The following is a 12315-nucleotide window of genomic DNA, read 5'->3' on the forward strand; positions in this document are numbered from 1 at the left end:
TATCTTACGAAGTACGGTACTAAAGCATCATTTTTTTTGTATATTAAGTACAAAATTAGTCCATGAAAATAGACCACTTCAAGAACATTATGGAAGTGTACTAAGTATACTGAAATAACGTATATTTTACTGCACTTTTTTTCACCTGGGTAAAACTATATACCGCATATTGCATAACTTTGTACACGTAAGTGTAGTTTTGAGCTTTTAGTTACATAATTAACATACACAGAACTCTTCAAGGTAGAAAAATCAAGGTATCAAGGTAACTTCTGTCCACAAACATTTCTGGCCAAGAAATTACACAAATATCATTGAAGGTAACATAGCGCACAGTGTATCACAAATTCATGTTAAACTCTCAGCACAAGCATACACTTTTAAAAGTAAAGGTGCTTCATGATGTCATAGAAGAACCTTTTTTGTCTAAATGGTTCCATAAAGAACCTTTAATATCTGAAGAACCTTTCTGTTTCACAGGATATTTGTGGCAAAAGAAGATTCTTCAGATTTTAAAAAGGTAAGAAAGAGATGGTTCTTTAAAGAACCCTTGACTGAATGGTTCTTTGTGGAACCAAAAATGTTTCTTCTATGGCATCGCTGTGAAGCACCTTTTAAAGCACCTTTATTTTTACAAGTGTAAATAGAGGCACTGAATTTACTGTGAACCAGCTGCTATGAGATGCTGAATACAGCGGATCATATTGCAATTATCGTGCAGCCCCATTTATTTAAATTTTACATTCAGTGTAATTAATTATTCGTTTTTCGTCAATTCATGAACTCCCTGCAGTTCCCTCACAATGCCCCGTTTGGGAAACCCTGGTATAAAACATCAAGTTTCTAAAAAACAGAGGAGAAGTGATAATCATGCCACCAAATGCATAAATATAAATCCAGGAAATGGCCTGAAAGAAATTTGAAATGATGACCACCATCGATGAACGCATGAATGTATTGCACTGTACCAGAATGGATTGCTTTGATTTACTGACAAATATGTTTTTTCACTTGTGGTATAAGATTGGATTGTTGGATTGTTGAAATTCCATTTCTAAAAGAACAATACCCTATTTAAAAACAGTAGGACATCAGATGACATGATTATCACTTGATTTTCAATGCATGTCTTCTGTGCAAATTGGTCAATTTCCAACAGATATGCTTTTGAAGTGCTCCATTCTGCGAATGTCTGAACGCTTTGGCATAGCATCTATATAAGACTTTTCCATACTCTAGTTCTGCTCAAGCAGAATTACTTTTGATGTTCTGCCTTCATTCTAAACATCAGCTTCAAGAAGTGTCTGGCACGCATTTGCAAGACGCAAGCGTCCTACATTATATTGGCATCAATCAAATGTGACTCTCTTTGAGAGTCAAAAGGCATGATTGTGATTAGAAACAAGTGATTTTATTCAGGCACATATCAACACTTGAAGCAGCTGCAGCCATGGCTCACAGCTGTTTTTCAGTCTCGATAACTTCAAAACTCTCATTAATATTCAGTCATCCAACTAGGGAAGATAACCATGCCTATCAGGGATATAGAAGAAACAACCAAACTTGTAGCATTCAAACTACGAAGAGTATGACAGCTGAAATATTACAGTCCATCCATCAGGTCCTTCCAAGAATGAAGGTTGAGAAAATGTGTTCCTCAAATACCTTCAAAAAATGTCCAGAGGGGTGGGACATGTTGTCATCTCCAGGAACTCCATCTATTCTACCTACTGGTTTTGACAAGTATGTCATTTATGGCAGTACATCTCTCGCTCAAAAAAAAAAAAAAAAAATCTTTCAAAGACCTTAAGCTGTTGATATGATTTATTGACGAAGAAGCAAAGCAATCCCTTTAAAAAAAAGCAGAAACAGCCTCTAGCAGTAGAATCCGCTAGTAGGTCTACTGATGTGTCAGAAGTAATAGATGTTCAAGATCAAAGGTGTCATAATTCACAAATGTACAGATCTCAAAACATCTGAAACTTAATTTTGAGAGGGCTTCCTACGAAAAGGAACCAAAATATGGTGCCAAAAGTACATATGTTGTCAGCTTCCTCACCTGTAAGTAAGGTAGTATCTTACACAGGGTCTGTCCGAAGAACCAGGTTTCTGTAATGTCCACCACAAGACTTGCAGGAAGACATGTGATTGTGACCAGGATGTCTGCGAAGGACAGGTTCACGATGAAGTAGTTGGTTACTGTGCGCATGTGATGGTTTTTCCAAACTGCAAAACAAACTGAAAAGAAAGACACCTTGAAAAACATACTTTGTGGCTGTAAAAACCATAGCCAACATAAAAAGAAAAAGTATTAAAGCAAGTGAAATACTGTTAAATACAGTTGCATTCATTTAGAAATATCTTTTCTTGTACAAAACTGAGGATCTCAACCAGGGTGAGCACTAAATATAAATCCTCAAATCCTGTGAAACACTAGGAACAACACTCAGTAAAATAGCTCAAAGACTTGACAAGATTAAATGGAAATGCTTTTCTTATCTCACGTTTTCTTTTGTTAACTCTATCGGTTAGGTGTTGTGAAGGGTTTAGTGTAGGGTGTGGAAGGCTATGTTATTTTCAAGCACAAAAGAGCATTAACGCCTTCTATGACCAGAAATTTCCTTTCCGAACTGCCGCAATACATACAACAACCAAACATAATAAATTGTTGCCACATGCTTATCTGTTACAGAGAACGTAATTAGTTTTTAGCACCACTCACTGGACATTTCTCTTTAAAAAAAGGTGCAAGGACTTTAATTAATTAATATGTGAATCTTTACTTGCTTTGAACCGTTTGATTACTATGAATTGTATGTTGGGTTTAAGATTTGACCAGGGACCTTCTTGATGACATATTTATAAAGACTACTACACTAAAATGATATAAGACTGAAAATACTCATCATCTGTGTCATCAAAGACTATGTCTGCTGTATGTTGTTCGATGATGAGTAATTGTTATGACGCTGCGTGCACTTTCCTGTAAATGAGTTTGTTTAGAAAGCAGAAAATAAATGTAAATGTAAATGTAAATATACAACTGGCTGGCTTATGAATAACACATGAAATAGCTGTGGATTACCAACTGCCCTGACACAGTCACAGATAAGCAGCTAATGGACAAGAGCTGATTAATGTTGATTTTATTTAGCATATTTAGTGAGGCATTTAATGAAATCAATATTTCAGAGGTGACTGTAAAAAGAAAGAAATCTGCTTTGTGTCACACAGTACTGATTAGGAATGCAATCGATAGCACAAACAGACAGGATAATAAAAGTTTATTATATAATTACAGATTACAGAAACAAATGGATTTAGTTGTTAAGCATGCACAACACAACACAGTCAATACAGATATCAGATACAAACATAATGTGTGTTCTGAATCAGAAATATTAATAAACCCAGCATTTGGGTAATACAACTGGTAATACAACATGGGTCATACAAGGTCATAGGAAAAACTGAGTCGTTATGCTGCATGTGAAATTGTCGCAAGGCACAGAAAACTGAATCTTCCCTTTAGAAATATTCACTGCGTGACATCTAGGCCTAGTCTCTCTATATTGCACATGTGATAGGTAAAATATGAAAAGACTAATAATATCTGATGCTGGATTGCTTCTCAACAATCAAGGAATTGAAGAATCAAGATTATACTCTTTGTCTGCTTTCATTATTAATGGTTTGTATTGTGACTCAATATGAGCCATTCTTACCTAGTGTATGATATGTGGCAAATGTTCTTCTCTTATCATTGTTTCTTTTGTGAAAGCCATAAAACTACAGAGAGGTTTGTGAAGTTAGACATCTGAATGTTTTGTCCCCAAAACTGGGACTTGTGAAGCAACCTGAGACTGAATGAAGACGCAGCTGTTGAATCAGCCTAGAGGGCAGAGCAGAAGACGGGGTGATGTAATGACCTGAAGCCCCAGGCAATATTAGTGTTGGCACATTTCCCAGTTTGGCTGCCAACTTTCCTCATTCCCAAAGGACATGCCCAATGGTCAGTGAATCCCAGCTAACAGGTGTTATGGACAACACTATAGCACAGGGCTGTAACCATCACAGAAATTTAGGGGGACAAGTCCTCTCCAATAGTTAGACATGAGCGAAACTCATCAGTGCCAAAATGACAAAATGACAAAATAAGATGGCCAGTCAAATCAAAGAAGCCGGGATTTAAAATGAATTCCAAAGCAATGCTTTAGTGAAATAGTGTGAGGTAAGATTCAAGGAGCAAAACATATAATATTTGACAAAAAACATGACATCAGCAATAAGATTTTTTGTCCAAGTTTACTATTTTGGACTTAAAATATAGGATTAATCTTTTACCGGGATTCATGTAAATGATGAGACAAGAAACATTTTGCTGTTTTGCACTTTCAACATATTATGCACGCATTCACTCTCATTCGTCTATTAGCCTATTGAAAATAAAAATATAATTGGCAAATAGTTGCCCTTTTATGGTTCTTCTTTCTTTTCTTTATTCCCTTAAATCAATTTAAATCCTTTGATTAGTTAATTCTCTTAAATAAAAAGACCATTACATCTCCACCCCCCCAAGGTTCACAGCACGGTTACGTTCCTATTACAGTGCATCCTCTTACTGGAAAAATCTGGACTTGAGGATTTCCAGTTGGCGCATGAAAACACTTTGATTTAGTGGCAGAGTAGAGGCACTGTTACTGCACATAGGGCATTTTCAAAGCAACCTCACAGTGGTAGTACATCTAGCTCTATTTCTGTCTTTCCAGTTGTTTCATGTGCTCATCACATGACCACCCATGCTCTGGGTGTTTAATGAAGCCCACCCCCCACCCCCCAGCACATCCATGCACTTCCACGGAAAAAAGAAAAAAAAAAAAAACATTGACACTTATCAAAGCTCTGCAGTAGCTTTGCGACATAACTCTCACCTGCCAGAGTATTGCATAATTGCACAATTGCTATAAGACGATAAAAGTAACCTTTGAAGAGAGGGCAGAGAATGAGAGCTCATGCTTAAAACTCAAAGCACCATAATTCAATCCCAATCATTCTGCAAATGTGTCATTTGTTAGAATGGAATTACCAGTAGAAGCAATCACAGAACTGGACATAATGCTGACACATTCATCCATCAAACATAGTCACCTTTTTATGCCAGAACAAAAACCATGATGCCTACAATTTGGATTTCTTATTACTGCACAAGATTTCTAATTTGTTTCATATATCTAAACAAACTATTAACCATTTCCAAACACATCATGGTTTAAAGACATTTTTTTTTTTTTTTTTTTTTGTACATTTGGAAGATTTGAATGCATTGCTAAATTGAAAATATGAGTTTGTTTGTTTGTTTGTTTTAATAGAAATGATACAGGACAATAAGAAGGTCCTGTGAGATTTCTGGAAAGAACCATTGTGACAGCACTCACAAAACTGATCATTATTTATTCATCATTCAATCAGACTATGCAAATGGCTTTTATTAGTTGTATCTGGATGACATTTCTAAGTAAATTTTCCAATAATCTTTTTGAGACAAATTTTCTCTAACACTTTTATTCATAAATCCAGTGGGAGTTTTATCTGAACTGAACGGAACTGAGTACTGAACTCCAGTCATCAAAGCATCTGTAAAAAATAGTGTCTCTGAAGTAATATACGTTAAAGAACTTGAATGGTGTTATCATTGATTTAATTTATAGACAATACAGTGAAAACCCATTACACCTATGGAATGCCCCCATAAAACATGGAAACACAACATTGGATTCAGTCAATTAAATTAAATAACATTTTTACTAGTAGAGCAGTTCAGGATGTAAAGGAAAATAATTTAAAAGGAAAATGGCCTTTGCACTGTTAAGTTAATATATTTTGTATTCTCCACTTAACAGAGAGATTCATTGTGATTCATTGTGATTGTATGTAAATAAAGTAGTATTTTCAGTTTCATTTCTCTGAATATTTCTGAAATGACATTATCTTCCTTCCACATGCATTTATTAGCGTAATAACCTGTGGATATGGCTATATCAGAGATATTGTAATATTGTATACAGCAGTGTATCCGTATTGAAAACACATTTGTTTAACTGCTTTATCATAGGGATATGACTCATCTCATGTATCAGAGCAAATGTAAGGGAATAGCTAAGCCCAGAATGAAAATTCTGTCATACTGAACCCACACACGTCATTCTGAACACATGCTGTTATTTTCTCCATGTTATACCCATATACAAAAGAATGTTCTGTAGCTTTTCTACACTGTAAAAAGTGGTCATCTGCAAATATACATTAAAGAGCTATTTTTACCTGATTTAACCTATAAAATTTAGTTGGCAGTAAATAATATTTCTGACTTAAATATGACCATTTAATTTAGATCAAACCATTTTTAATATACTTTCTTGTGTTAGTGAACACATATATACAGGAACAGACAACATTTAGGCTGTTATTCACTGAAAACCTTTCGTCATAGCTCTGAAACCAAATACGGCGGAGTTAGAAATGTTGCCATCAAGTTTCCCAACAATGACATTTGGTCACAAAAACAAAACAAAACAAAAAATACAACATTTGATGTCAGTGACATCTGTTTTAGAGTACGGAAACGTGAATTACGTGCATGCAGCTGTTTTTGTTTGTTTGTTTGTTTGTTTAAGCATTCTGCATTATGCTTTGTAACAAATGCCTGTGTTCACCATTGCATATTCATCTATAGGGTGCTCCTCTTTATATGACAGGAGAAAAACATGTTACTTTTTATTGGCAAGACATTATTAAACAAAGCTGCTACTTTTTTCCTTTTTTCCCAGCCTTTTTTCCTTGCAATTATAACACTTCATCTACACCCCGATTCACTGAAATGTCTCCAGGGTGAGCTTGGTAAAATTGTCTCATTATGCTTCCTGCACATGGAATTAGCTGCAACATACTATTACCTTACAAACAGTCTTCTCTTTGAAAACCCTTACAAACTTCCTACAGGAAACTTGCTGCTGTTTTCCATAATCCTTGACCTGAGGTCAAATGGATATCACTGGCAGCCTGTATGTCTTGCTTCTTTTGCTATTTCTCCTGTGTTGTTTGTGCTGTATGTTTGCATTTATACATGCACATAATAATAATAGCATGTATGCATTAATATGTGAAATTGTTCTTTTTGGCAGTTTCTGCCACTTTGACCAGGACCTTGTATCACAATTAGAGTTTCTCATCTAAATAAAGGATAAATAAAAATAAAACTAGCTGTATAGGTACCATATATGATTTGAGAGCTCTGGTGAAGGGAAATATTACCACCAAATAATGACTTCTAGTCTCACACAGAGAAATCACACCGCTTCAGAAGACTTTAACCTTGAATTTTAGACAGAATTCAGCCTTGCACAATGTCTTCTGGTGTTTTTTTTTTTTTTGTCCTTTTTTTTGGTCCTTTTTTTTAAATAAACTGGCACAGTCACTATGAACTGTCTTCTAGTTCAAAAAAAAAAAAGAAGAAGAATAAAAGAAAAAAACATTTATGTTCATCAGAAAAACATAACAGCTGATCAACATGAGGGTGAGTAAATAATGGCATTTTTGTGCCAAAAATCCTTTAAAGTAAAGTGTATCATTTGAAAACTAGCCTCTTCTTCCTGTTTCTTGGACAACAGGTCAGAAACTCACTTGTTGAGGTAGACTGCAATTCTGTTTGATGCAACAAAGAAACACTCACTGCACCTTTAAAGAGAATAGCACATGAAAGATTTGAATAAAAAATTCTAACTCAAGTAATGTTTCAAGGGACCCACGATAAATTTGCCAAAATTAGTTAACCAATTTTCTCGGATATCCAGATCACTGCAGGCGTTCGTCTTGTTTCTAAATTCCATGAGAAAACTTCAAATGTCGCAATTTGCATTGAGAAAAGCGATAGCCAAATGATTCCAAGCCATCCTCTGTGGCATACAAAATATTTTAAAGCACAGTATTAAATTCGTATTGTCTTTAAACCAAAATTCCACAAATCTATTATAGCATGTGGTAAAAGAGCAATGCAGCACTTGATTTGATTTGCCAGAGGACTGGGATGAAAAAAGATTAAATGTCAAGGAAAGAAAGCTGGAGGCTTGACATTTTGTTAAAACTGTAGATGCATTTATGGTCCATAATGTGTATGTGTGGATGCAAATATTCTTACATCTACAATGATCAGAAGCTGCAAAGAAATAAAAAATAAAAAATCAAAAATCAAATAAATCAGGTAAGTGCATCCCAATCAAAAATGTTAAAATTCATAAGTGGCATTAAAGGTTTTAAAGATATAAACTAACTATAGTTGCGCACATAATGAATATCACAGATTTTTAAGCAACGGAGCAGAATTATTTTATACAATATTTAATCTATTATAACACACCATGCACAAAACAATGTAGCAAACATGATAGCAAACCTGTAGACCGGTATTCGTCTGACAGTAAAACATTTTAAAGCACTGCTGAAATAAATTTCTGAGTTACTTAAGCGTTTCAAACTTACTCACCCAAGGTGTTTCCGACTAGAGATACGAGGAAAACTATGATATATCCAGCTATGAGCACCCATTCATATTGTTTAGGATGCAAATATTCCCTCCAGATGTACTTGAGAAGTTCATCATCTTCATCAATATGTGAATGTGAGTAAATTTCCGTGGAGTTCAAATGCTGCGCTGATGTTAAACACTCATTACAAGCGTCATTAGCGGTGATCCCAGACATGTTTCGCGCGGACCCGGGCTCTCTCTCCAGCATCGCGGATGACTGACACCGCCTGAGTGAGGGGAGAGAGAGGGAGAAGGGGGATAAAACTGAGAGCTGGATGGCGTCGTGACGCACTGTGGACTTCTCAGCCTATAAGCAATTAGTTTGCAAGACTGAGAAGCGTTTTCAAGTACGAACCTACAGAATCTATGAAGTGCTTGCTGCACGGCTTTCCATATCACACGTTTATTCAAGCACAGCTGTCAGACTTATGCCGCATAATAAATGACGCCCATACACTGTCAAATAATCTAATCTTCTTAGTGCTCTACTAGATTTTAATTACGCCTCACTGTTATACGTTTATACACTGAAAAAGGTGAAAGGACCCTTTCATTCCTAAAAAAGTGCGTTTTTTTTATTTAATTAGTTTGAATAAAAGCAAATAACACTTCCCAAATAATAATAAAAATAATAATAATAATAAATACCAGTTTGTTTAAATTGCATTATTGATTTGCAGAACAGCTTTACTGACTGTGGGATTCATGTATGTATGTATGTATGTATGTGTGTGTGGGTGTGTGTGTGTGTGGTATGTACATAACAGAACGGGAAAAAAAAAAGGAAAAAAAAATTCCTACCTTTATATTAGTATTTAGCTTTTGTTTATGGTAAGCCGAATGAATGAATAAATGAATGAATGAACTGGCTTATGTATTGTGTGCGTCTGTGTGTGTGGTTCAGGTATTCCCTATGTCCACACAAAGATGGTAATATCCAAAATCCTGGTCCTTGTGGGGACATTTTTGGTCCCCATGAGGAAACAAGCTTATAAATCATACAGAATTAAGTTTTTTGAAAATATAAAAATGCAGAAAGGTTCCTGTGAGGGGTAGAAAATACAGTTTGTACAGTAAATAAAAGAAAACACCTTTGGCATGTGTGTGTGTGTTTGAGCAAGAAGAAAAAAAGAGACACTTCATAGTGTTTAGTGTTCAATTTTGTTTATTTATTTAGATTCCTTTCAGTTGGGTTGTGTTTAACACCACTGTGTTAAAAAGAAGAGCTTTTCTTTTTTTAGGCTGAGGGTAGATGTAAAATTTTGGATTTAATCCTGCCAGGGAACCTTGTAAAATCACTTTGAGACTTATTAATGTGCTCTTTTCAAAATAACTTAATTTGACAATGTGCAAGTTACACGATAAAATTATGTTTATGTTACTTAATTAATTAATGTGGAACTGATGTACTTGATTAAATCATGTAAATCCAACAGGGGTGCCAAACTCAGGGGGAGTTTTCATGACGCCATTTTCAGCTAAAAGAAAAAAAAAAGAAAAAAAAAAAGAAGAAAGCTTGTTATGCATTTTGGCTGCTCATTTACACAACAACTGCACTTTGGCCTGAACATTTTTGAAAATGGGTTTCAATGGGTTTTGGCTTATCAATTTGAAAGCTACATGTGTTGGAGCAGGTTGGAACTAAACTAGAAATAAATAAAGTGTAAAAGGAGTTGTGCATTTACGACTGACTTGACTTATAATATAGTTATGGATATTTACCTAATTGGTACCAAGTCCTTAACTGGCCCCCTACCACTCTTACATTGTATGCTGTGAATACAAATTAGATTTTGTAGTGAAAAAATGCTTAATATTTACTTAACATTTCAACCCCTGATCACCGAACCTGCAACTGCTCCCCGGCACCACAGCAAAAATGGCTGCCCACTGCTCAGTGTGTGTGTGTGTGCGCGTACAAATTCCGATTATAGGACACCATACTTGGCTAGATGTCATGTCACTTATTAAATATATATAATTTTAATTATTTTCAATAAATATTTGTAAATGACAAAATCATGAATTTTGAATATCCCTTTGATTTTGTTTTCCTTCTGTCAATATATTGTTCGAAAAGTAATTTTGTCATATGACACTGACAGAATACTGTTGTAGTTGTAGTCAGTGCGCAAGCTGAAATGTGAAGGACACAAAACATACAGATAATACATTTTAAAACAAGCAGAGGCCACACATGGGGGGATGGATAATCAGTCAATGCATTCATGACCACTGTGACAGACCAAGGTGAATCTTAAGCATTTATGTTGCTAGTTTGATGCTGGTAGAAATATGTGATATGGTCATATGGACACAACCATTTTGTAAAAGAAATCAAATATGAGGGTGACTGCCATTGCCCTATTAAGCACAAATTAATATTCTGTTCTTTCAAAGGATTTACATATGAAATACATTCTTACTGTTGAAAGACGTTGTCAGAGAGAAATGTGCAAGAATTTCAGTTCACCGTAAATGTTACCCTGAAATTATGGAGATGCACAAAAGGTTAGCATTCGTAGAACTGATTTTAAAAAATCAATTTACCAGTTTATCCTGGAGGTAGTTATTTATATGTTCCATGCATTTTATCCCTTGACACTAACTCCATCAGAAATGATTTTTTCAGTGTCTCTCTCAGGTCCTGGATGCATATCACAGCTCGCAGAAAGGTCAACAGATTTGTACACAACATCTGCCTCTTGCTTCCCACCTGGAGCATTATTTTTTTATATAATATAATATAATTATATTATTATTAAATTAGAGCTTGATGCTGCTGCCCCCTGTGTAGCCTAGTTTTTCCCATTTTTTTTAAACTGCTAAATGTGGGAAATTATCTCTGTTATTATGAATATTAACATCATAAATTTCTTTAAAGCTGCAATATGTAACAGTGTCTGTTCCCAGTTCCCTAGTACACTTTAAATATCTTGCATATAAAAACTGATATTATACAGAGATCATACAATCTTTATCAATAGTGATATTAAAACACATTTTAGGCATAATATTAAGAAATGTACATTGTTCAATAAAGAAATACCCCAAATAAAGTTATCTTTATAATTTTAATTATAATTTATATGATTAAAATTACATAAACATACAATTATAATTTAATATCAGTAAGTCTTAAATGATATGTCAATAATATGCTAATGTTTTTGCTTAGTATGAAATAAACGTATTTGAAATAAATAGAAATAAATAATTGAATAAATAATTTTACTAAGCTTTTGCTATACATTGTTGCATAGCACCATGTTTGTATAGCATATAAAACTGAAACAAATTAAATTATTAACTAGTCATGAGCGTTTGTTGACTAATGTGCTAATCCTAGCTCCTGCTAAAGCAGTTTCAGCAACATAACTGTATTCTTAAAGAAGATTATTTATTTGTTTATTTATTTATTTATTTTCAAAATAAGATATTTATTTTATTTTATTTTATTTTGACCTTTATGTAATAGTCTGTGTCCAAAATGTCAATGTAAAAATGTCTGTGTCCAAAATGTCAGAGCCCAAATCCAAGTTAATTCATAATTGCAGTCTGAGTCCAAATACCCCAACTCTATAATGACAAAAGAAGGCTTTAATCCTTGAAGAACAGAATAGGTGCGCTTTTCTCATTAAAAATGTGTTACCTCTAAGGAAGCCTTAATAAAAGCTGTTTGGGTTTTGGAATGGATCACCTCAGGAAAGATGCTATGTTGAGATCACATGACT

The 12315-nt window shown here is 34.5% G+C and overlaps 1 protein-coding gene across 1 annotated transcript in view; it reads right to left on the minus strand.

The window, feature by feature from the left end:
• Positions 1-8919, minus strand: part of hcrtr2 (hypocretin (orexin) receptor 2) — a 30681-nt gene extending 21762 nt beyond the window's left edge. Inside the window, exons 1-2 of the mRNA XM_051125327.1 lie at positions 8540-8919; positions 2060-2238 (exon numbers count right to left, since the gene is read on the minus strand). Coding sequence (XP_050981284.1) covers positions 2060-2238; positions 8540-8789 — 429 coding nt within the window. The 5' untranslated portion in view covers positions 8790-8919. The remainder of the gene's footprint in view (positions 1-2059; positions 2239-8539) is intronic.
• Between the last annotated feature and the right edge of the window lie 3396 nt (positions 8920-12315).

The sequence above is a fragment of the Labeo rohita genome, chromosome 13, assembly GCF_022985175.1.
Source record: "Labeo rohita strain BAU-BD-2019 chromosome 13, IGBB_LRoh.1.0, whole genome shotgun sequence".
NCBI lineage: Eukaryota > Metazoa > Chordata > Actinopteri > Cypriniformes > Cyprinidae > Labeo > Labeo rohita.